This window comes from Podarcis gaigeae (assembly GCF_964106915.1).
Source record: "Podarcis gaigeae genome assembly, chromosome: 2".
In the NCBI taxonomy this organism is placed as follows: Eukaryota; Metazoa; Chordata; class Lepidosauria; order Squamata; family Lacertidae; genus Podarcis; species Podarcis gaigeae.
Window position 1 is genome coordinate 53,168,597 of NC_139679.1, and position 21,755 is coordinate 53,190,351.

At 43.4% G+C, this 21,755-nt stretch overlaps 2 protein-coding genes across 2 annotated transcripts in view; one reads left to right on the forward strand and one right to left on the reverse strand.

Annotated features, from left to right (window-relative positions):
- LOC310839628 (uncharacterized protein) overlaps positions 1-21,449 on the forward strand; it is an 89,206-nt gene extending 67,757 nt beyond the window's left edge. The window contains exon 5 of the mRNA XM_083728340.1: positions 21,231-21,449. Coding sequence (XP_083584466.1) covers positions 21,231-21,354 — 124 coding nt within the window. The 3' untranslated portion in view covers positions 21,355-21,449. The remainder of the gene's footprint in view (positions 1-21,230) is intronic.
- Positions 11,204-16,486, reverse strand: LOC310839627 (uncharacterized protein). Its single transcript, XM_083728339.1, has 3 exons — positions 15,232-16,486; positions 12,849-12,975; positions 11,204-11,524 (listed from the first exon to the last, which is right to left on the reverse strand). The coding sequence occupies exons 1-3, from the start codon at positions 15,239-15,241 to the stop codon at positions 11,308-11,310; spliced, it is 354 nt and encodes a 117-aa protein (XP_083584465.1). The 5' UTR covers positions 15,242-16,486; the 3' UTR covers positions 11,204-11,307.
- Positions 21,450-21,755: the final 306 nt, after the last annotated feature.

Genomic DNA, 21,755 nt, shown 5'->3' on the forward strand with positions numbered 1-21,755 from the left:
ACGGTCTACAATCAAACCACATTATAATGTACCATAAGCACAGCCTAGGAAGGACCACAGCACAATGCATGAGAAGCACAGGTGTAAATTTGGCTACTTTCTCTCACACACTGTTGGTGAGGAGCAGACATTGCTGGAGAGGTCAAATAACTGTGAGAGCTATGAAAACCCAGATTAACCTCCCTAAATATGTGGATCATATAACTCATATTGTCGGGTTTCCCCCTCTCTGAAAACATGAAGTGTCATATTTTCTTTGCAATGCTTTAAGCCAGAGCTACATATGTGAGAATGCTCACATATAGATATGGCAGGCTCAAACATATGGTCGCTGTGGATGAGATTTCGAAATCCCCAGGATCTCAGTGTTGTAATTCAAATCCATTTGTCTTGGGGATCAGTCTAATTTTAGAGGCTCTCCAGGGCAGCATTCGATCTTGCAGGTGTCAGGAAGACCGCTCCTACTTCTGTCTGAGTTGTGTCAGGCTCCATGAACCAAGTAGCCTTTTCTTCTTTAGGTTCACTAAAACAATACCTTCCACTTGCATCAAAGTGCATCTTGCACTATTATATGAGGGTGGCACAGGTGTGGCAAGGAATTCAGAGATGCTGATGCCTCATACCTTTTTGTTCCTTCTTTGGGTAACTAGGCATGATTCAACATTTCATTGCACAGCACATTCCCCTCATTCTTACACTGGTGAGAGGGAGTGGGGGAAATACAGCACAATGGTGAGGCATCTTGTCTTAAATTAAATACTCTTTCCTCAATTATTATTATTATTATTAAACCTGACCTTCTCCAAAATACTCTTAAGTACTTCCACCCCAGTATTAAATTACTATCCATTCACCGGCGAGTGCACAAAGATTGTTGCATGCAGTTGACATGCACGTATATAGTCTGCTGCCACATGTGAGGACCTGTGGATTAGGCTACTAATCCCAACTCTGGCACTAGAAGAGGGATAGAATGTGATCCATTTGGCACCCACTCCTAGAACCATAAACATGTAAACAATGTGAGAAGAAAGCAGAAGCTCTTTCCGAGTTCCTTTCTGTCCTCTTCCCTGATGCAAGAAGGCTACAGATACACGCACAAAACCAGTGTGGATCAGTGAGGATCCACTGCCAGGGAGCTATCAATGCTCCCAAAGTGGTAGAAGAGAAGGAAGCAAAAAAAGAAAAGAAATCACCTGTTACTTTCTCATTGTGACTTACAAAACAAGTGGGAGAGGAATAGGAGGAGCTTAAGGTGATTTCCCCAAGAGCACAACACAAATTCCCATCAACTATGCTCATGTTTGTGGATTTTGCCTATCAGTTGTGACCATTCAAAGAGGAATGGAGAAACTGTGGTCCTCTGGATGCTGTTAGGCTCTAATTCCCATTAGCCCCAGCCAGCATGGCCGGTGGTCAGGGATGATGGGAGTTGTAGCCCAACAGCATCTGGAGGACCACATGTTTCCTACCTCAGTAGGAGGGCATACAAACTTTAGAAAGCTTCTTTTGAACAACAGCTGCAAGCTGATACTGCCTGTGCCTGCTCCTTCTTTAGAATTTCAAGAATAAAAACAGCCACAATACTTAGGTTAGATTGACATTAGTTGGTCCGCATGTGCTTATATTTACAAGAACTGGCTGCCCCAGAGCACAGATTTCTCGGCAAAACGATGTCACATCTTAATTTTCCATTCCATGCATTCCACAGAGTCTGCAATGCAGTAGAACTAATGGAGAGAGAAGTGCATGAAGCCAGTAATTGAATCCATTCTGCACCAGGCACAGCACACCTGGTCTAGTAACTCAGTAGCTAAAAATGCATTTCATCTGCAGAATCTAGGCCAAACCAATATTAGTGTGAATCAGTAATTTACTTAATTAATAATTGTCTTTGTTTTTCACACAACTGGCCTGTAGTCCGTGTTGTGAGTCTCGTTTTTCTTTCCCCTCAAAAAGTCTGACCTCCTTATAATCAGTGTGGTGATTTTTTTTGGTACAGTTATAAGACTCTGCAGATTTCTACCATCATAGAGCCCTCCTATAACCTGTTTTTCTTTTAAAAGGTTCAAAGGACATGAAAACTTGAAGTAATGGCTTCCAAAGTCACACTTGCGCTTCTTGACCACCCATCTCACAACTTCTCTAGACTGCAAAACACACCCTGGAAAATACCTATTGCATTGTACTGCATTTTTGTGAATTTGTGAATCGCTTATCACATGTTCATTTACAATTGTACGGAGAGCCAGTGTGGTGTAGTGGTTAAGAGTGGTAGACTTGTAATCTGGGGAACCGGGTTCGCGTCTCCGCTCCTCCACCTGCAGCTGCTGAGTGACCTTGGGCTAGTCACACTTCTCTGAAGTCTCTCAGCCCCGCTCACCTCACAGAGTGTTTGTTGTGGGGGAGGAAGGGAAAGGAGAATGTTAGCAGCTTTGAGACTCCTTAGGGTAGTGATAAAGCAGGATATCAAATCCAAACTCTTCTTCTTCTTCTAAAATAATTAAAGGAGGGTATGGAGCGATGCGACCCCTGAGCCAAGGATATAAGTAACTATATAGCCTTTAGAAGAGATCTGAAAGCAGCCCTATATAGGGAAGTTTTCAAATGTTTAATTTTTTTATTATGTTTTTCTATATGTTGGAATCCGCCCAGAGTAGCTGAGGCAACTCAGAAAGATGGGTGGGGTATAAAAATAAAAATGGTTGTTGTTATTGAATAGGACATTCCTATTATCATTGGAGAAATGTTGGAGGGTATGCATCAATCATTCGTTCATCCCAAACTTTCGGAGCATACTATCCATCACTTCAAAAAAGAAGCGTCTTTGTTGCACTACAGCAGCAGAGTGCTTGAATCCACATTTTATTTTTCCAATATGCCCTTGAAACCCTTCCTGCAAAATAGGGATAGCCTGCTGGTGAGGTTTCTTTAGGCATCTATTCCTGCAAAACCAGGCTAAATGCTGCTAAGTGCCTATAAATGGTTAATGAAATTCCTCTACCGCGTATGATTCCCACATGTGGCTGTTGCATCCCTTCTCTCCAGATGTGATGAGTGATAGGGAAGCATGCAGTGGGAAACTAAGCAAAAGATCCAGATGAGGGAGATAAGAGGTAGCATGAAATTGACCTCTGCTGCCCCGAGAGTGCAAGAGGAGATGTGAGCAGGTGGCTATCGCGGAGGAGAATGGCTTGCATTGAACACCAGAAGGCTAAAGCCTGCCTGAGCCTCAGAGGAGAGCATTTAACTCCGTGGAGCCTCTTGTAAACCTGGTTCCTGGCTTCAGACTACAGTTCAAGTATCCTTTTGGAATATTTGCACATCTGCAAATAATGAATGTTAGCAATCACATATTCTCTCTCTCTCTCTCTCTCTCTCTCACACACACACACACACACACACACGGAAAATAGCACTTTTAGCAGGGTTGGCACAAAGCAAAACCCAACAGAGCTTAGTCTAGAACACAAGATTACCGCAGTGCAGTGATTACTTCTAATTAACTTTTTTGGAATTTCCAAAAATGATTTTAACACACACACACCCCACCCCGTATGTAGCCTTTACCGCAGCAAAGATCCCAGTGAAACAGCTCTTTAGTGTGCAGAGAGCAAAATCCAAATACAGTGGTACCTCGGATTAAGCACTTAATTCTTTCCAGAGGTCTGTTCTTATCCTGAAACTGTTCTTAACCTGAAGCACCACTTTAGCTAATGGGGCCTCCTGCTGCTGCCACACCGCCGGAGCAAGATTTCTGTTCTTATCCTGAAGCAAAGTTCTTAACCTGAAGCACTATTTCTGGGTTAGTGGAATCTGTACCCTGAAGCGTATGTAACCTGAATCGTATGTAACCTAAGGTACCACTGTAAATAGTCCAGATCTTCAAAGGCGCTGTGCCAATTAAGACCAAAAGAACCCAGTTTTCATTTGAGCAGATATCAGATTTTGCACGCACTTGCTGCTTCCGACCATTTAGTTCTGTGGTCAGAAAACTCAGTGTGCTGTGTTAATGCTATTTGAAAAATGAATTTGGTCTTGAGACAGGGACCAAGTACACTCACTCATTCATTCATTCATTCATTGACAACTTCTAGATGAGAAGTGCTCTATGTGGGGCTGCCTTTGAAGATGCTGCAAAAACCTATGCAGGAGCAGAAAGTAGTGACATGACTATATTTGTGAGCTAATATATGCCATCTGTTTGTGGAAGCACTGAGGTTGGTTATTGGTCTTTTCCAACCCAACTCAGAGTTCTGGTTCTTACCTTCAAGGTCCTAAACAGCCAGTGCCACCTCCTGAAGGAGCACTTAAGATCTTCTGAGGAGGCTCTGCTCTGGATTCTATCTCGTGGGGGGAGGGGCTCGATTAGCCTTCAAAAGGTGGCTGCCCCAAAATTATAAAACACCCTTCCACTGGAAGCTTGAACAATGTCCTTCATGCTGGCTTTCCATAGACAAGTTGGCCTTTAAGAACTGATCAGTGATCTGCCCTGTTTTGCTGTGTTTATTGCTGTGCTGTTGCTTTCCCTTTGTGTAATATTGTTATTGTGATTTTCCTTGTTATAAAAGGAAAGTTTGTCCAACAGTAGTATAGATATATTTAAAGAAACAGAATCTCTGTGTATTCTGGCAAACCATTATTTGCTAGCTTCTCATGCCAGGATAGTACTTCCCAAACTATAAAGATGCATGGTGCTTTGTTATATGGCACTAGATTAGTTTGCACATGTGTGTGTGCACATGCATGTATTAGGAATGGGCGAATCTGAAAAAGTCCATTCCTCCCAGTTTCTAATTTTTCCAGTTTTAAGTTCAGCTTTCCAGACTTCCATATTAGTGTGTGAATGTTTCTTTTTAAAAGACCTCCTGAAAATTCACCAGCATTTCAGTGCCAATTTATTCTAATAAGACGCATTTTTACAAAGCAATTTCCCCAAATTTGATGCTTTTTTGTATGTTATTTTCAGTAATATAGGCTTCATATGCACACTCTACCCCAGTACATGCATTTTTGTACACATTATTTGGATGAGGAACTGAGCTGCAAAATTCAGAGATGCGCAAATTTTGAAGGATGGCTGGTTTTAGCTGGCGTATTGTTGTGGAAAGTGTGTTATTTGAGAAATTTGCCTTTAAATGCAAACGGAATTAATTTTTTTCCTCCCTCCCTCCTAGTACGTGTGTAAACAACATGCATGCAATGCTTGAGCAGCAGCCCAGGAACCCTTTGTCCAATCTTATCCTGATAATGAGGGTTGAGGTTGTGCTTTGTTGCTTCCAAATATGACTTTTTCCAGCCTAGTATCACTAGTAACCTCTTGCTGATGTGCCTTGTGGCATTTAAATTCATCCACCCATGTATGGCTTTCACACCCCTACACAGTGGAGAGTGATTTATGGGAGTAAGCAGTGGAGCCCAAAGGCCAAATTACCTTTTGCATATTTTGCTTCCCTTAATTTACCCGCCCCAGGATCTGTTTGCACAATCCATTTAATCCCCACCACTGTGGCACAACCCTGTTTTGGTGCAACGGGTTCATGCACAGAGACATGCCAAGGCTTAATCAACAATCAGAGATGTAAAGGAACATTCAAAGTGCTATTTGGCGCCATTATTGCTGCTGCTCCAGCAATGTCCTTTTGCTCCCAGAGTACAACCTTATATTATGCAAGTTTTGTTTTTGTGTTCAGTGAAGAGTGTAATTGTCCCTTGTTTGACATGGAGTACCAGGAATGTTCAAAGACCAAGTGGAGGCACAGGGAGGGAGAACCACCCTAAAATGAGCAGGTAAGTGGCCTGTTTAGACAAGGTTCATGCTGATGTTAGTTTCTGTTTATATTGTGTAACCACTTCTAATATAGACCATTCCAAGTCCTTGTTCCTGCTATGAAGATGGCCAAGAAGATGACTAGGGTCTCTTAATAAACATTTAGGATTTGTTTCCATTTCTAGTACTCTGTGACTATGGAGATAATATTGTTATGCACAGCCACGCTATTTTTCTAGAAAAAGAGGTACCAGAACTCGCCATGAACACCCTCATTCTCTTAGAGCAGCAATGGTGCCCACCTGAGAGGTGCTGGAACTGAGTTCCAGTGAGTTCCAGTGGAAAAACCCCCTGTGTACAGCCCAATTTCTGTGTGGTGAGAAACTTTAGGGGCGCCAGCACATAGCTTGGTTTCAGTTTCCTTGGAATATAGGACACTGGAGACTTTATCATGTATGAGTTTATTTACACATACAGTGGAACCTTGGTTCTCGAACTTAATTTGTTCTGGGAGTCCGTTCGATTCCCAAAACATTTGAAAACCAAGGTGCGGCTTCCGATTGGCTGCAGGAGCTTCCTACACTCAAGTGGAAGCTGCATCAGACGTTCGGCTTCCGCAAAATGTTCAAAAACTGGAACACTTACTTCCGGGTTTACAGCGTTTGGGAGTCGATTTGTTCGTCAACTAAACAGTTTGAGAACCAAGGTTCCACTGTATATACAACCTGAGCAGAAGATGGAAAGGGTCACATGAACACATGAACTCTACAACAGAACTTGCTTCTAGAAGTTGCTTTCCTATTAGGTTTCTTGTGGGGTCTCCAAAGTCATAGCTTTGGTTTCAGCACAGAACACAAGTCAAAGGCTTGACTACACTGGAGCAAAAGGTGGATTCGCACCTGCCTGCCTTTGTCACTGGAGCACAAAACAACTAGCAAAATATTATGCTGCAGGTTAAAGTGATTTAAACGTCAAACTGTAAAAAGTAAACTACATATTACTCAAATCACCAATCTCGAGGTCTCTTTCTCATCACCTCCCCCTCCCCGCCCCCAATAGCCATGGAAGCTGCAATCTGAAGCGGAAGATCAGTACAGAAAAGATAGCTAGCTTATAAAAAGTGGGAGGGGGAAACAACAGAGATAAAGGAGTTTTCGATTTTTTGGATTTGATATCCTGCTTTATCACTACCCAAAGGAGTCTCAAAGCAGCTAACATTCTCCTTTCCCTTCCTCCCCCACAACTAACACTCTGTGAGGTGAGTGAGGCTGAGAGACTTCAAAGAAGTGTGACTAGCCCAAGGTCACCCAGCAGCTGCATGTGGAGGAGCGGAGACGCGAACCCGGTTCACCAGATTACGAGTCCACAACTCTTAACCACTACACCACACTGGCACACTGGAGACATAACTGAGCATCATATGCTAAACTTTGGTGCATAAATCTGTATACACTTACTTGGGAGTCAGCCTCATTGAACTGAGCGGAACGTAGTTCTAAAGTAAATAAGCTTAGGACTGGGCTGTGATTTATTCAAAGGAAGTGCAGCGTGCTTAGGTCTTTTCTAAAGAGGCAACTTTCTCAAATCCATTTTTAGATATGGAGTATTATCACTTAACAAGCAAGGTTGCTTATTTGTGGAAGTGATGCTGATATGTTTGTCAGCACAGTGTGCTGGAGAGAGCAGATGGGGAAAACTCAGTGAGTGTTGGTCAGATAGAACTGGGTGTTAGGAGTTACTTAAATTTAGGCATTTTTTTCTTAGAATCATAGAATTGTATTATTTTGTCAGTGAGAGTCAGTGAATACATTCATCTCCAGTGATCTGATTTTTCCATTCCCTGTGCTTAAACTTCCCTTGCAAGGACGTGTGGCAAAAGTATCCCATGTAGTTCCAGCTGATTTTTAAAAAAAATTTTAACTTAGGGAATATTATTGCAAAGGAAAACAAGCTGGACCATGATACAACTGCCATGACTGTCCATGTTGCCATCTGAGAGGTACCTGTCTGCTGACAGTTTCCAGGCAGCCTCAGTACTTCCAAAATTGTAACGACTGGCTGCTACTTAAACTGTGAAACTCTTTATTAAATATTCAGAGTCTTTCGAAATTAGTTAGGAATTTATGGGACTCAGATCATGTCGCCTGTTTATTTGCACACGGCAAGGGTGGCCACAGAGTTTGGCAGCAAAAGCCCCATTTGCTCACTTCTTCAGCAAGCAGGTGACGCTAATAGAAATAAAGAAACCTCAGGTTCCAGTGTGCTAGAGCCTCTTTACTTGGGTTTTGGCTGGCACAAGGCACCGTGTGCCAGAATCAGGATAGCTACTTTGGGCCGTCTTTCTGCATTACAAATGCTTTGAGTGAGAGGTGTGATGTCGATGTTTCTCTGGCACCTTCATCTTAAAAATTTGACACTGTCATCCTACCCAATGAGAAGCTCCCTGGCAGATGATCATGTGTGGCGGCTCAACTATCTGAATGTTGGAGAGTAGTCATATCAACGTTTTTCTTTTTCTTAAAATTGCAGGTACATAGAGTCCTGTTGATGTCTAAACTAAACACAAGCATCACACACACACCAAACAATGGAGCAAGTGGGACCATCTGAGCTTAAAATTGTGATTATTTGTGCAGGCCCATAAGCAAGAGAGGCCAAGCTTGAAAAAGCGAGTGCTGTCTGAGGGAATATCGGTGAATTTCCTAGTGATGCAGTGAGGACCTCTCATTAAGTGGGACCTGCAACAAAACACTGCACTGCGGAGAGTGCTCCTGTTCCCATTCAGCCTTCCAGCCAACTCCCCGTGATCTCCCCAATACTCCATTCTCTTTCCTCCATTTTCCTTTCTTTTCCAACTGGTAGTCAGCACTCTGAACAGGATCAGTCTCTACATTGTTGTTTTTGGGGTGTTTTGTTCCCCTTAGGTTTCTTTTTTGAAACATGATCTGCCGCCCCCCTGAAAAAATTCCTTCTTGTCCTTTGTCTTCCCTCATGTCACCCTTATTTTATCTCCATTTTATTTTATTTTTTTGGCTTTCTCCCTCCTCTTCCCTCAGCGGGTACTTTCCCCCTCTTTCCCCCTCCACAGGCCAGATGCACTCACTTGTTTGGAGTGAGTGGAGCAGCTTCGCATTTCCAGATTCAATCTTTGCTTTGGTTCCTTCCTTCTGCACAACACAAATGCAAGGAATTTCCATTTTCTGGTTTTTGGTGTGTGTGTACTCCCTTCCTTCCACAACTGCTGGTGTGGGTAGACCAGTCATGCCAGAGGCTATGAAGGAGGCTGCCCTCTAACACCAAATGGGAGTGCTTTCTGGAGAGATAGTTACAATGGGAAGCAAAGATAATATCCAGCTTACCTGTCCCTCCCTAGAGACCAAAGTAATTCATTTTTCTCTGCCAAATTCCTCTCTCTCTCACACACACACGGTATGAACTAAGTAACAAGGTATGTGAAAGCTTAGAATAACCCAATAGTTTTGGCACAAATCCATGCAAAACCCTAACGATGGCATTTATTAATAAATAAAAGAAAAGATGAGGACAAATGGAAGAGGGAGAACGTTGCTTTGAGAAAATAACAAAAGATCACCTTTTAGTTCAACTCTATCTAGTCATAGCTACTTGCAAACAGGCCTCTGGTCTCCTCACATGTGTAGATGGCGAGTTGAGGGACTGAGATACAAAAAGACTGTGAACCACAATCCACTTTAAAGAGTTTTAGACTCAGGTCTTGACTTACAGCTGGCATTATCCAGCCAATCGCAAGGCAGTCATGTAGCCAGGAAAATGCCTAGGTGCTTGGAGCTGAAACACTCAGGGTGACATTAGGCCATAGAGGACCCATCTAGGTGAGGAACAGTTGCCTTTCCTCAGTTCCTGGATGTGGCTCCTGCATTTATAGTAGATGGAGGACTGGGGAGACTGAGTAATTTTAGAGGGACAGGTTGGGGAGAGCAGAACAGAGCCATATATATTTAATTTATTTTAGTGTTTATAAACAACACCTTCATAGGAAATATAGCAAGGCAGCACACAACATAAAAACATAATGCAATAATGACTGGTTAAAAAAACTTCAGTAACATGTCAATAAAAACTGGTTGTTAAAAATGTCAAAATCAAAATTTCTGTCTGAACAGTATGTTTTTAAAAATATGTCTAAAAGAAAGCAAGGATGACTCCTGCTGGACATCTATTGGCAGGGAGTTCCACAGGGCAGGACCTGCCACATTAAAGACATGGACCCCGACTAAGCCTCAGGGGACCACTAAAAGTGCCTCACCAGGGACTGATGTGGAGAATAAGGAATCCAGCAGCCCTTATGTGCCCCAGTTGTTTAGGGTTTTGTGAGTTAACCCAAGGATCTTGAACCTGTTTTACTAGCAAATTGGCACCTAATTATCAATTTTATCCCCATAGGAATTGTTTTCTCAATATTTCTTTTTTCTATTTCTGTAAACCTTGAGGTTCTGTGAACATTATGTCACATCGCTTGTTTTCCTGGGTAGTGCCATTTTGGTTTTGTAATGATTGGTGTGTGTTTGTGTGTGTGTGTGTGTGTGTGTGTGTGTGTGTGAAGTATACTCTCTTAGCATCTCTCTGACTATCTACTTCTTAGAGTGCTGTAAAACTAGAAGTGAACTCTGTGTTCACAGAGCATTGATTTCTCCCATTCCCAGAAGGCTGATCCTGGCCCTTTGTCTGTATGGGTTTCTTCCTTCTGTTGACAGAAGTTTTTGCATGTCAGCCACACTCCCACACTGTACTTTGAAAGTATTTATAATAATCTAACAAAAAGGAGGAGAGTGACCGACAAGAATAAGGAAACAACAAGAACTGGACAGAACTGGAAGTGGGGACATTTGGGATATCCAGATTTGACAAGCTTATGGAAATAAAATTGGAGTTTTTACTCCTGGATACAAAAATCTGGATAGAAGAAATGAACCCCTTTTTGAGATAGACTCCTTCTAAGATTGGTCACTTGTGATTAAAAATGACTGGTAAAGAATCAGAGAGATATGGGTTTAGTGAAATGTGGGAACACCAGGAAGATACTAGAATTGGAGGGATATAAGGAACGCAACAGGGAAAGAGGGGAGGGAAATTTGGAATCCAAAGGCTGTAAAATTATTTTTTCTTTCTTTTTGTATTTTCTTTTCATCTGCACTATATTTGAAAGGGGGGAACTCGTGGAAGGGAAGACAGATCTTAGGGGATGGGAATCTGAAAAAATTGGGTTATTGACGATGAGTGTAATTTGGGGATAAGAACTTGTTGAATTTAATTGTTTATTTAGAAGATTTGGAACACAAGAGGGGGGGGAGGGGGAAGTCCTGGTTATTGGAAGAAGTGTATAAATTGGATTTAATTTGTTTTAATTTGGAAAATCTTAATAAAAATTATTTAAAATAAAAATAAAAATGAAAGTATTTATAATAATCTCAAAGAGGAAACTACAATTTGGCATTCCCAATGCACTGAGGCAGAACAAGTTCACAGACCCATGCAATGCTCCTCTTCCGCTTTTTAGTTCACTGGATGTTCATGAAGGGTTTGTCCACACTTTCACCTGACCTGTAACTTGATTGTAGCATGTAATGATTAATTCTCCTGAATCCAAGTGCTTTTCTTGTTGCTCCAGTCTTACCTGCTGAATGGGAATTTATCAGATGCGTAGAAAATCCAAATGGGTATTTTGCTTCCCAAGCTTCAATTCCACGGGCAAGATCAGATTTTTGCAAGGTGCAGCTGTGGAACAATGACAAAGGGAGAATTAATTGGTACACAATATGATAAAAAAACAGGTCAAGGGAAATTTTGGATGATCCATCAAGGTGTTGTGTGGTTTGAAGAGACCAAGCAGGCTTAAATGGACATGTAAGTGGGCTGGGAAAACTATTGTGTAGTACGTTGTAGAACTGAAAATCTGCAAATTCTCCAACTTACTTTTGTGTGTATTTGAAATGCAATCCTACTGGTTAACCAGAAACTCTTCATTGGTCTGGTATTGGATCCAAACAAGTTACATGTGTGCACATGGGCTGTTTTTCTCTCAGAGCAAGCAAAGCTCTGGCTACCATGGAAGAGAAGGCATGGTTCAGTTTTAAAAGCAGTTTTTCCTTTTCTGCAGTGTGGAGGGTTCTCCAGTGAACGAGCATGACCTTTCTGTGAATCCTAGCCGCCTTGCGTCGCCAGTATTAAGTAAGCAAACAGCAAGGACTGGTATAAAAATGAGTTCCTCATTAAGATAGTAAAATGTAAGATTTGTTTTATTTGTTTTGTGGCTTGTTACCCTTCAGTTGTATTTTTCCTACTTTCTTTACAACCATAATGGCTAAGAAGCCCTTTTCTTTTTTCTTTTAAATGAAATTGGGTTAGTCATGATGACTCCGGGAACTGAGGTTTTCAGAGTGACGCCAAATATCACAATAAATGGCAAGGGTTGACTGCCCCTTTGTGAATCTGGACTTTAGCAAATCATTTTAATGTCAGTTTACTCACAGTTTTTTTGTTAGGCAAGCAGATTGTTGCGTAATGATCCCCCTGTCAAAGTTGCCACATAAGACAGTCTGCCATGCTGAACACATTAAGTGGGACGAAGCGCTTTGACTAATAAAGGAGGTCATGCTGAGCAACAGCTGGCTGGCCCTCTTGCAATTTGAATATTTTTTTTAAAGACTCCAAAAGGAAAGTTTGCATTTTTGGGAGAAAGGGGATCTGCAGCTGGCTCATCAGCATTTTAATATCACATCTCCAGCGAAGAAGTTGGAAGATGCTGGTTTGAAGTGTTTGTAGCTAAGAAAAAATACATAAATAACTCTGTGAAAAGGGAACTCAGTGGGTCTGTGTTTTTAAAGCTTAAAACAAAGTTAGATGTTATTTAGGACTGTCTGTATGCAGTGCTTCATTATCACCACCATCAATGCAGTGCATTTTACTTCGGTGTAATGAATTTAAGATCAGGATGTAGGACTGCAATTAGAAAACTGCTGGTTTAGGGCAGGGGTGGGGTACATTTCTTTTTAGCTCAAAGCCCCATGCACTCACAGGTAATTTGCTGGGGGCCGTATACCTGTGGTGGGCTGGGCCAGATGCAAAGATGGGGTGGGACAGAGGTGAAGCAACAATAGTGACTCTTAACTTTGAGCAGTAGGCTACCTTCCAGCTGGACATCTCATAGATTGGAACCTCATTCATGCCTGTAAGACAAGCAAGGAAAACATTTGTAAAGCATATTCAGTCATGTGGCAACCCACCACCACATGGTGCAGGTATAGGAAGGTTACCAGATGTCCCCGTTTCCCGGGGACAGTCCCTGGATTTAGAAATCAGTCCCCAGACAAAATCCTATCATTCCTAATGAAGTTGAAAAGTGTCCCTGGATTCACTGAAAAATATCTGTAACCTTAAGGTATAGCTCAGACACAAGTTTACTTCTCAATGAGAAGCAGCCATCTTAAGATAAAGGATACATCAAGGGATGGTGCAGGAAACTTGTGGCAAGGGAGGAAATACTGGTTGAAACGTGAGATCAGATTCAGGTTAATGTCTCTGTTTTTTTTATAAAGGAGATGTTAATGAAGAACAAAAGGCTAGGATTAGTTTTTAAAATAAACTTCCCAAGCACTTGTGGTTCCTACCACAACCCCATTCATTTAATTGAGAAATGAACTCCACTGTGTTGTATGGAGCTTACTTATGCGAGGAAGCATTGCCCACTCCCCTGTGACCTCATTGGCCACGCCCTGTGACCTTGGTGCCATGTCTCCCTGACAACCTAGCAGCCCCACTAGGTCTATAGGGTACTGGTTGCCTCTATATTTTAAATATTCATTTGTATGGACCTTTATGTATGTTGCCCTTCAACATAGTTCATACCCTGCAACATTTCTCCGATGAAAATGGGGGCTTCCCTATTCCATATTGATAATATTGCTATTTATACCCCACACATCTTACTGGGTTGCCCCAGCCACTCTGGGCAGCTTCCAACATATATAAAAACATAATTAAACATAAAAAACTTCCCTATACAGGATTGTTTTCAGACAGCTAGAGGGTCAGATAATGCCACACCTTCCAACATTTATCCAATGTAAATAGGGACATCCGAAGGAAAAGTGGGACATTCCAGGGATGTCCATGGAAAATAGACACATTTGGAGGGTCTGCATGGCTTACATAATCAAAATATAATAAGCCATTAAAATACAATTAAAATAGGACACATAGGCGACAGTGGCTATAAAAGCAGAAATGTTTACTTCTATATAGGATATAATCTTTGTAAATCACCCCCTCCATGCACACACACACACACACACACACACACTGAAATTTAGACTTTAAATGGTGTCATACTTTATAGACGACCCCTAATTTCTGTGAGAGTATATGGGAGAACTACAGAGGCACTTCTCCCTCAGTTCCAAGGAGCCTGGGAACATTTGCAAACGCTGGCAACAGGAGAGACTGAACTATAGAAGCTTCCTTTTCAGCAGCAGGGAGGGGAAAAAATGCCTTCCCCTCCTCTTTGGCAAATTATAAATGTTGTACTTGGCTATTTCTCTGCAGGGGAAAGGGAGGGGGGGTCAACCAAATCTAATTAAAGCAGCCTGGATGAATGGCTGTTCTGTCTGATAACCCCTTGCCAGCGTCTCTTCAGGTGCTTTCTCACTGCTCATTTGCAGAAGTTGATGCTTATCACCTGTGCTGGGGGAGGGGAGCGGGGGCTCAGAGCAGCTGCAGCCGTGGTGCCTGGTGTCTGGCTCGCAAGCGCTTGCCCGACACTTATTTCGTCATACTCCGCTTGTTGGCCTTGGGTCAGGCCAGAGCTCCCCTTGGGAACCATTGTAATGAAAGGCCCTTCACATCATCCACACAGCTGTACAAACTGCGGCCACCTTAGCCCTCTTGTCTGCTCTGGAATGTGGCTGGGATTTGGGAGGCTGTGTCTGAGCGCAGCCTTTCGGATTTGGCCTTTGGAGAGACCGGGTGATTCCTTTCAGTCTTCCTTATCCGATCTCTGCAAAGGATTAGGCTGAGCTTTTCAGACGGTGTAAAAAAGAGAGCAGGCGGGCAGCTCTAATTCAGAGGGTTGAATGAGCTGTTTCAGTCCTGCCACATCCTGCTGTACACATGTAAGCAGGGGTGAACATGAGGTGGGCTGACGGCTCGGGTTCGGAGGGAACATTGGACGGTGTAATTTAGGGTCAGCAAATTGTGATAGTACTAGAATTCATATTCCACGTATGTTCCCTAGAACTCCTCCTCTAGGATGGCACCATCTGTTGCCGTAAAGCAAGGGTGGCCAACGTGGTGCCCTCCAGTTGCTGCTGGACTACAACTCCCATCATCCCTCCCTGAGTCTAATTCCCCCGCTCCCTGACTTGACAGTTGGAAAAGGGGAAACTGCAAAGAAAATACATAGGTCTGGTGCAATCCTGGAGGCCTACCTATCTCCATGCTGTTGCTGTTGCAAAAGAGACCAAGCAGGAGGGGTGTGTCTATGTATGATTATGGAGGAGACGGGTCTGGGTGGATGGGGTTTTGCATCTCAGTTTTGAACCTCTGTTAGGGAAAATGTTAAGTTTAGCCTTTGTGGGGTCCTGCTGTTGCATGCAGCTGGCACAGATCAGCTGGCATGGGACCAGCAGAGGTTTTGTACCCTTAAGTGCGTGCTACAGTGCTGAACCATACACCATCAACCTGCCTTAACAAAATGAACATCAGAAATGGCAGTATTCGAAAAACTGCAGGAGACCATTTCAGTCTTCCAAGACACTTTACCGTTGACCTGAAAGTTGCCATTCTCCAGCAAAGGAATTTCAGTGGGACACCTTAATTGGCTAAATTAGAACTTGTAGAGAAATTGGATTCTGGTTGTTCAGGCTTGACTCCGGACAACAGTTTCTTACGCTTCTGCAGGTGTTAATTAACATAGCAAAAGAGCATAAGAAGAGCCTGCTAGATCAGGCCAATGGCTCATCTACCCAGCATCCTCTTCTCACAGTGGCCATCCAGGTGCCCCTAGGAAACCTGCAAGCAGGATTTGGGCACAAGAGCACTCTCCCCACCTGTGGTTTCCAGCAACTGGTTTTCAGAAGCATGACTTTCACCAACTGAGGAGAGAGAGCATAGCCGTCATGGTTAGTAGGCATTGATAGCCCTCTCCTCCATGAATTTGTCGAATCCTCTTTTAAAGGATATTGTAGTACAGTGGTACCTCGGGTTAAGTACTTAATTCGTTCCGGAGGTCTGTTCTTAACATGAAACTGTTCTTAACCTGAAGCACCACTTTAGCTAATGGGGCCTCCTGCTGCGACTGTGCCGCCACCACGTGGTTTCTGTTCTCATCCTGAAGCAAAGTTCTTAACCTGAAGCACTATTTCTGGGTTAGCGGAGTCTGTAACCTGAAGCGTATGTAACCCGAGGTACCACTGTATAATAATAATAATAATAATAATACCCCACCCATCTGGCTTACAGCATATATAAAGCGTGTTCTCCTTCATGGAGAGCACACGTTGTGGTGGGGGCCACCAGGACACTCCAAAGTTGGGGGCGGGCTAATTGATCGTTGGCCACTGATGATTGGGGCTTCCCTTGTTGTTGGGAAGAAGTTAACGTTGCCATTTGTTGATTGACAGCCAGAGATGCTAAAACTCCTTGCACGAGGCTAGGGCTTCCTCTTTTCGACCGTGCATCGGATTGCCCGTCCCCCCTCCCTACAATTAGGGTTGTTCGCTTTGACCTTGCTATGCCTGTCATGGGGTTGTGTGCTCTTGGGGCAGGGGCCCGGTAGGAATTTTGTCCATCTGGCTGATTGGCTGGGGCCATTTGGTTTTTGCCTACTGTGTAGCAAATCGTCACAACTTGTAAGGTTGCGGTTAGGCATTGGTTTATGGTTCGGTTGGTTGAGGGGCAGTGGTTGAGTGCCTGCCCTTAGTAGGTTGAGTGCCTGCCCCTCTACTGCTGCTGCTGCAAGGGATTCTGTTAAAGGAATCGGGGGCTAACTATTGCTTGTCCACTCTGTCAAGGGGGCTCGGGCCATAGCAATGAGCTCCTGGTTGCATTTGGGGTGAGGGCAGGTTCCCTGCTCCGTCGTTACCCCCGAGTGTATTCCCCTATTCTGACTTTCACATCGTGCTGAATGTCAGTCTGTTCCCCATGGTGGGGGCAGATAGTCGCAACCAATGCCTAAGCAACCACTCACAAATTTGTATTTTAATAAAGGTGTGGCCAAAATTATGCCAAAAATCTTAAACAAAAATTCTGTGTGATGTGTGAGTTATTGGGGTGGCCCTGGGGACCTTGACACGCAAAAACATAATAAAACTATAGGTTTTGTTGTCCTGAATCTTCCAACATTCATCTACATTAGATGTCCACGAGTCCAAGTGTTATGAGAGAGGGATAAAAATAGTCACTATTATATATATATAAATCAGAATGAATGCTCAATGAACAGGTTGTCTGGAAGTGCCCTGTGTCAGACAGTACTAAGTAATTGCTGCTGTTGGGAATGGCCACTTTGCTTATCTCCAGCTTTACTGAAGATAATTTTTTGTCACAGACAGTACTTACAAGCTTGTATGTACACCAAACATCTGATGAAGTTACAAAAGCTTAAGCTGGTTAATCTGTAATTCTTGACAGTTCCACAAGACCCGTGGCTGTTTTTGAGGCAAGAGACTAATGGCCAAATTGGAAATGATGTTAATTGAATGCAATTAACATCTAGGTTTTTGAAAAGAATTAAATAGCACCCCTCTCAGAGCAAACAAAAGCTTTAGCGGCTGGTTTTTATTGGGACTCCCTCTCCACTCCCTGCTATTTGGGTGCTGTTGCTCCAGGGCCCCTGCAGCTATTTAATTTTTTTTAAATGAGAGCACCACTTGCATCCACACAATTAAATTCTCACTTGATGCTAATATGCCTACCACTCTGGAAGTTAGCTCCATCAAAGCCACTTTTGATCAGCAAAGGGTATGACATTTTGGCTTTAATAAATTTCTTTCATTAACTCATAGCTAATTTCATTACCAGGCCTGGCAAAATTACAGTCTCGAAGTTGCGAGCAGAAAGTGCAACTTGATTCCACTCCAAGCTGAGGAAGAAGGAAAATGTGATGGTTATGGTCTTCAAACTAGCAATTGCTTGATTAAGTCTAAGTTTATCTTTCTTATCTCGCCTCCCCTCCCTTCCCCTGCTGGGCCCCTGGCAACATGTGGCTCAGTCAGACACTCAGCCCCAGTTCTGCAGGGAAATTTATGGTTTGTGTTTGACAGTGGCCATCCATTACGCTTCTGTGCAGCTGTTCATGTGAAGACAACTTTAAACTCTTCCAGAAATTGCTTGCATTCATCTGCAGGCATTCCTTGCTGGACCAGGAATGCAGGAAGCTAACGGCCTCCTCTTCCCTGGCAAAGAAGAGCAAGCTTCTGTCCCTTGCATCACTACAATTGTTCATTGACAAGGATGGACGTGGAGAATACTCTGTCATCCTGGGGGCTGCACCCTTCAGAACAGAACTGCCTTACGCAGAGTCAGATCACAGCTCCATCCAACTCAGTCTTGTCTGCATTGACTGGCAGCGACGCTCCAGGATTGCAGTCAGGGGCCTTTCCCAGCCCTTCCTGGAGATCCTGGGGGTTGAAGCTGGAGGCTTTTGCATGCAAGGCAGATGCTCCACGTCTGAGCTACGGTCGTTTCCCATTGGCATCTCCAATTCAGGGATCTCCTTTCAGCCTGACATCAGATGGCTTTTATATAAACACCTATGTTTGTTTTTATGCAGTTCAGAAAAGGCACACAACTACATATTCTTATGGCGCTCTCATACCCAAGCACACACTTGAAGTTACATTATTGGTGAGGCAATATTTAGACAACTGATTTCTCCCCACCATAAGATTATTTTTGAAGTTGCTTGGGGTTTCTGTGATGCAAAGATACGAAAGCCACAGTGAACACTTCTAGTGTGCTTCCATACCACCTCATGAAAACGTGGGGTTAGGAAGCCCAGTATATATTGCACTTGGATCTTAAACTACTTTGTGCCTTATAGTTTCAAAATTTTCAAATGGAAAGGTATGTTTTGTATGTGATTTAGTATTGATAGTTGATGCGTGACATTCCTTATTGCAGTTGTTTTCAAAATTTCTACATTCAGGGATTACTGTACTTTGTACACTGACATCTGCCAAGGGACCTTCTTCATTAGAGGTTTTAAAACAGAGGTTGGTTGGCTGTCTTCCAGGGATTCTTTTGCTGTGATTTCTGTATTGCATTGGGGTCTCTTCCAACTCTACAATTCTATGGAAGTCTAGGGATCTTCCACAGAATCTGCTTCTGGGGATTCTGGGGCATTCTCTAGGACACAATGCTCAATGGCCCACTGTGAACAGGTCCACAGCCAGGATTCCCCTGTGGCAGAAGTGGTAGTCTTTCAATATTGAGCAAACTCTCATAAGCTTCTAAAGAGTTCCCTAGAAAACAGTTATAAAGCCAATGATATTTCTTACCTGACCATTATCTGATGGAAACCAGCCAAGACAGCAACCCTAAAGCCAGCCCAAAGTCAGCTGAGGAGCAGAAATGCCACTTTGCCCCACAGTGTGCCTGTGGAAAACTTTGTGGGGGTAGACATCCATTCAATGGCAGTTAACACACCGTTGGTGAGGACCAGAATGGAGCATGCTGGGGCAGCCAAGCACCTTTTCCATATCCAAAGTGCTTTACCATTTTTTATCAGTTTCCTAGCTTATTTGGAATCTGGCAGATTTCGCTTGCAAGGGAGTTGAGATTTCCAGTGAGCAGATGGGAACAAAACTATCTGGCATTTCTGAAGTTTATTTTTATATAATCCTTCATTCTTTTTATATACATTTGGAACTTTCCTTATGGCAGCCCTTTCTACACTCAGAAGGTGATGGCAGTATACGAGAAATCAATATTCATAAGCACTTGGGGCAGATCATGATAAAAGTAAGCATGATTCAGCAAAAATGGAAGCACTTTCAATGAGTGAAAATAAGTCTCACAAGGCCAAACTACACATTATGTTTAATGTATGTTTTGACATCATGTGAGTATTCCCCCATCCTCAAATTAAATAGCTGTGGTGGGTGGGGTGGGTGGGTGGGAGTCAGGATTGGACCGTTGTAAGGAGGAGTGATGTGAGCATTGTTATGTATTCAGTGGTATGTGTTTGCCTGAGCTTGAGTTTGGACTAAGTATTCTGAGCTCCTGTGTTCTGATTCGATAAATGATGTCCAATCACAGAACACTTCAGGATTTGGGCCTCTGCCATTGGCCCTTGAACTCTGAGTCGTGATTCGCAGCTTGGAACTTTAGACAGCCAATCATGTTGGGAGTGGCCCAGGCTTTCAGGATTGTATATAAGCAGTTGCTTTGCCCCTGTTTCCCAGTTATGTAGTTCAATAAAGGTTCTTGCTGTTATCACTGTGTCTTGCCTCATGGGAACCCACTTACACTTCAGGCATGTCCGGTGATATATTCTTTCTGGTCTTATAGTCAGTATTCAGGCCCATGCAGTGGGAGGCACAGCTAGGTACCTTTGCCCCAGGCGTTGGAGGGCTAAGTTGACCAGGGGCCCCCACCAGGGACCAGCTGCATTTTTGTTTGAGTTTCTAACTTTATTCTAACAAGACTCCTGCCCCGGGCCTCAGACAAGCTCTGCATGGGCTGGTCAGTATCAGTTTTGTACCAGTGGAATCCTTGATACTTGCTGATGTCCGTGCACTTTTAAATTATACTCTTGTTGTATGGGGATTAATGGCAGGACAACAAAAGGGTATTTAGTGAACACTGTTGGTTGCTAAAACACTTATACTTCGAGTTGGAAGGATAAACAGTAACTATCTATTATGCAATAATCTGAAGGTCTCACTGACCTTGCTGCATGTGAGCAAATCTATTATAAATGTCAGTCTTTTCTGAATACCTATCTGGAGAGGTCGATGACCTGTATCAGCATATATGTTTAAATTAAAATGGGTGTCTTGATAGCTATTGGATTTTTGATGTGAGCTGGTGTGTTGTTCCTCCCTCTTTTCTACCTCCCTATTTCTGTTTTCTTTCTTTCTTTTTTAGACTTATGTATATTAAACAAACAGAATCTGAGGGAAAGCCTTGGGGGGGGGGACTATTCTCAATAGAAAATTCCACCACAAGCAGCTATTTGGCCTAGGAATGAAGCCATTGGAGATGGATCTCCAAACACAGCCATTACAGTGAGGAGGCTTCTCCCGGAGGGAACTTCCAATGACTGAGACCTATAGAATAGGAGGAGGAGCACCACGGTGGTGTGACACTCTTTCCCAAGTATACACTGACTCCCAACAAATTATGGGAGCTGTCTGTTGCAGTGGCTCCCCATGGCATATTATTGCCACCACCACTCCTGTGTTTCTCTTCTCTCCCCACAAAGCCATTCGACCTGCACAGAGGCAAAGGCTCTTCTCACCTCCAGTGCTATGGAAATCACAAGCAAAATGTGCAGCAGCAGTAGCAGGGACAGGTGGGAAGCCAACTCTCTCTCTGTGGAATTCTAGCAGGGCTCCTGTGCCTACTCAGGTTGTATGGCTGGTGGCAGTCTTTCATTTATGTGCTTCATTTCGAAAATTTATAAACCGCTTGCTCAAAGGAATATTTTGAGAGTTATAAACCACAGTGGGATGTAATTGACCTGTAAGGTAAAAGGTAAAGGTACCCCTGCCAGTACGGACCAGTCGTGTCCGACTCTAGGGTTGTGCGCCCATCTCACTTAAGAGGCCGGGGGCCAGCGCTGTCCGGAGACACTTCCGGGTCACGTGGCCAGCGTGACGAAGCTGCTCTAGCGAACCGGCACCAGCGCAGCACACGGAAACGCCGTTTACCTTCCCGCTATAAAGCGGTACCTATTTATCTACTTGCACTTAAGGGTGCTTTCGAACTGCTAGGTGGGCAGGAGCTG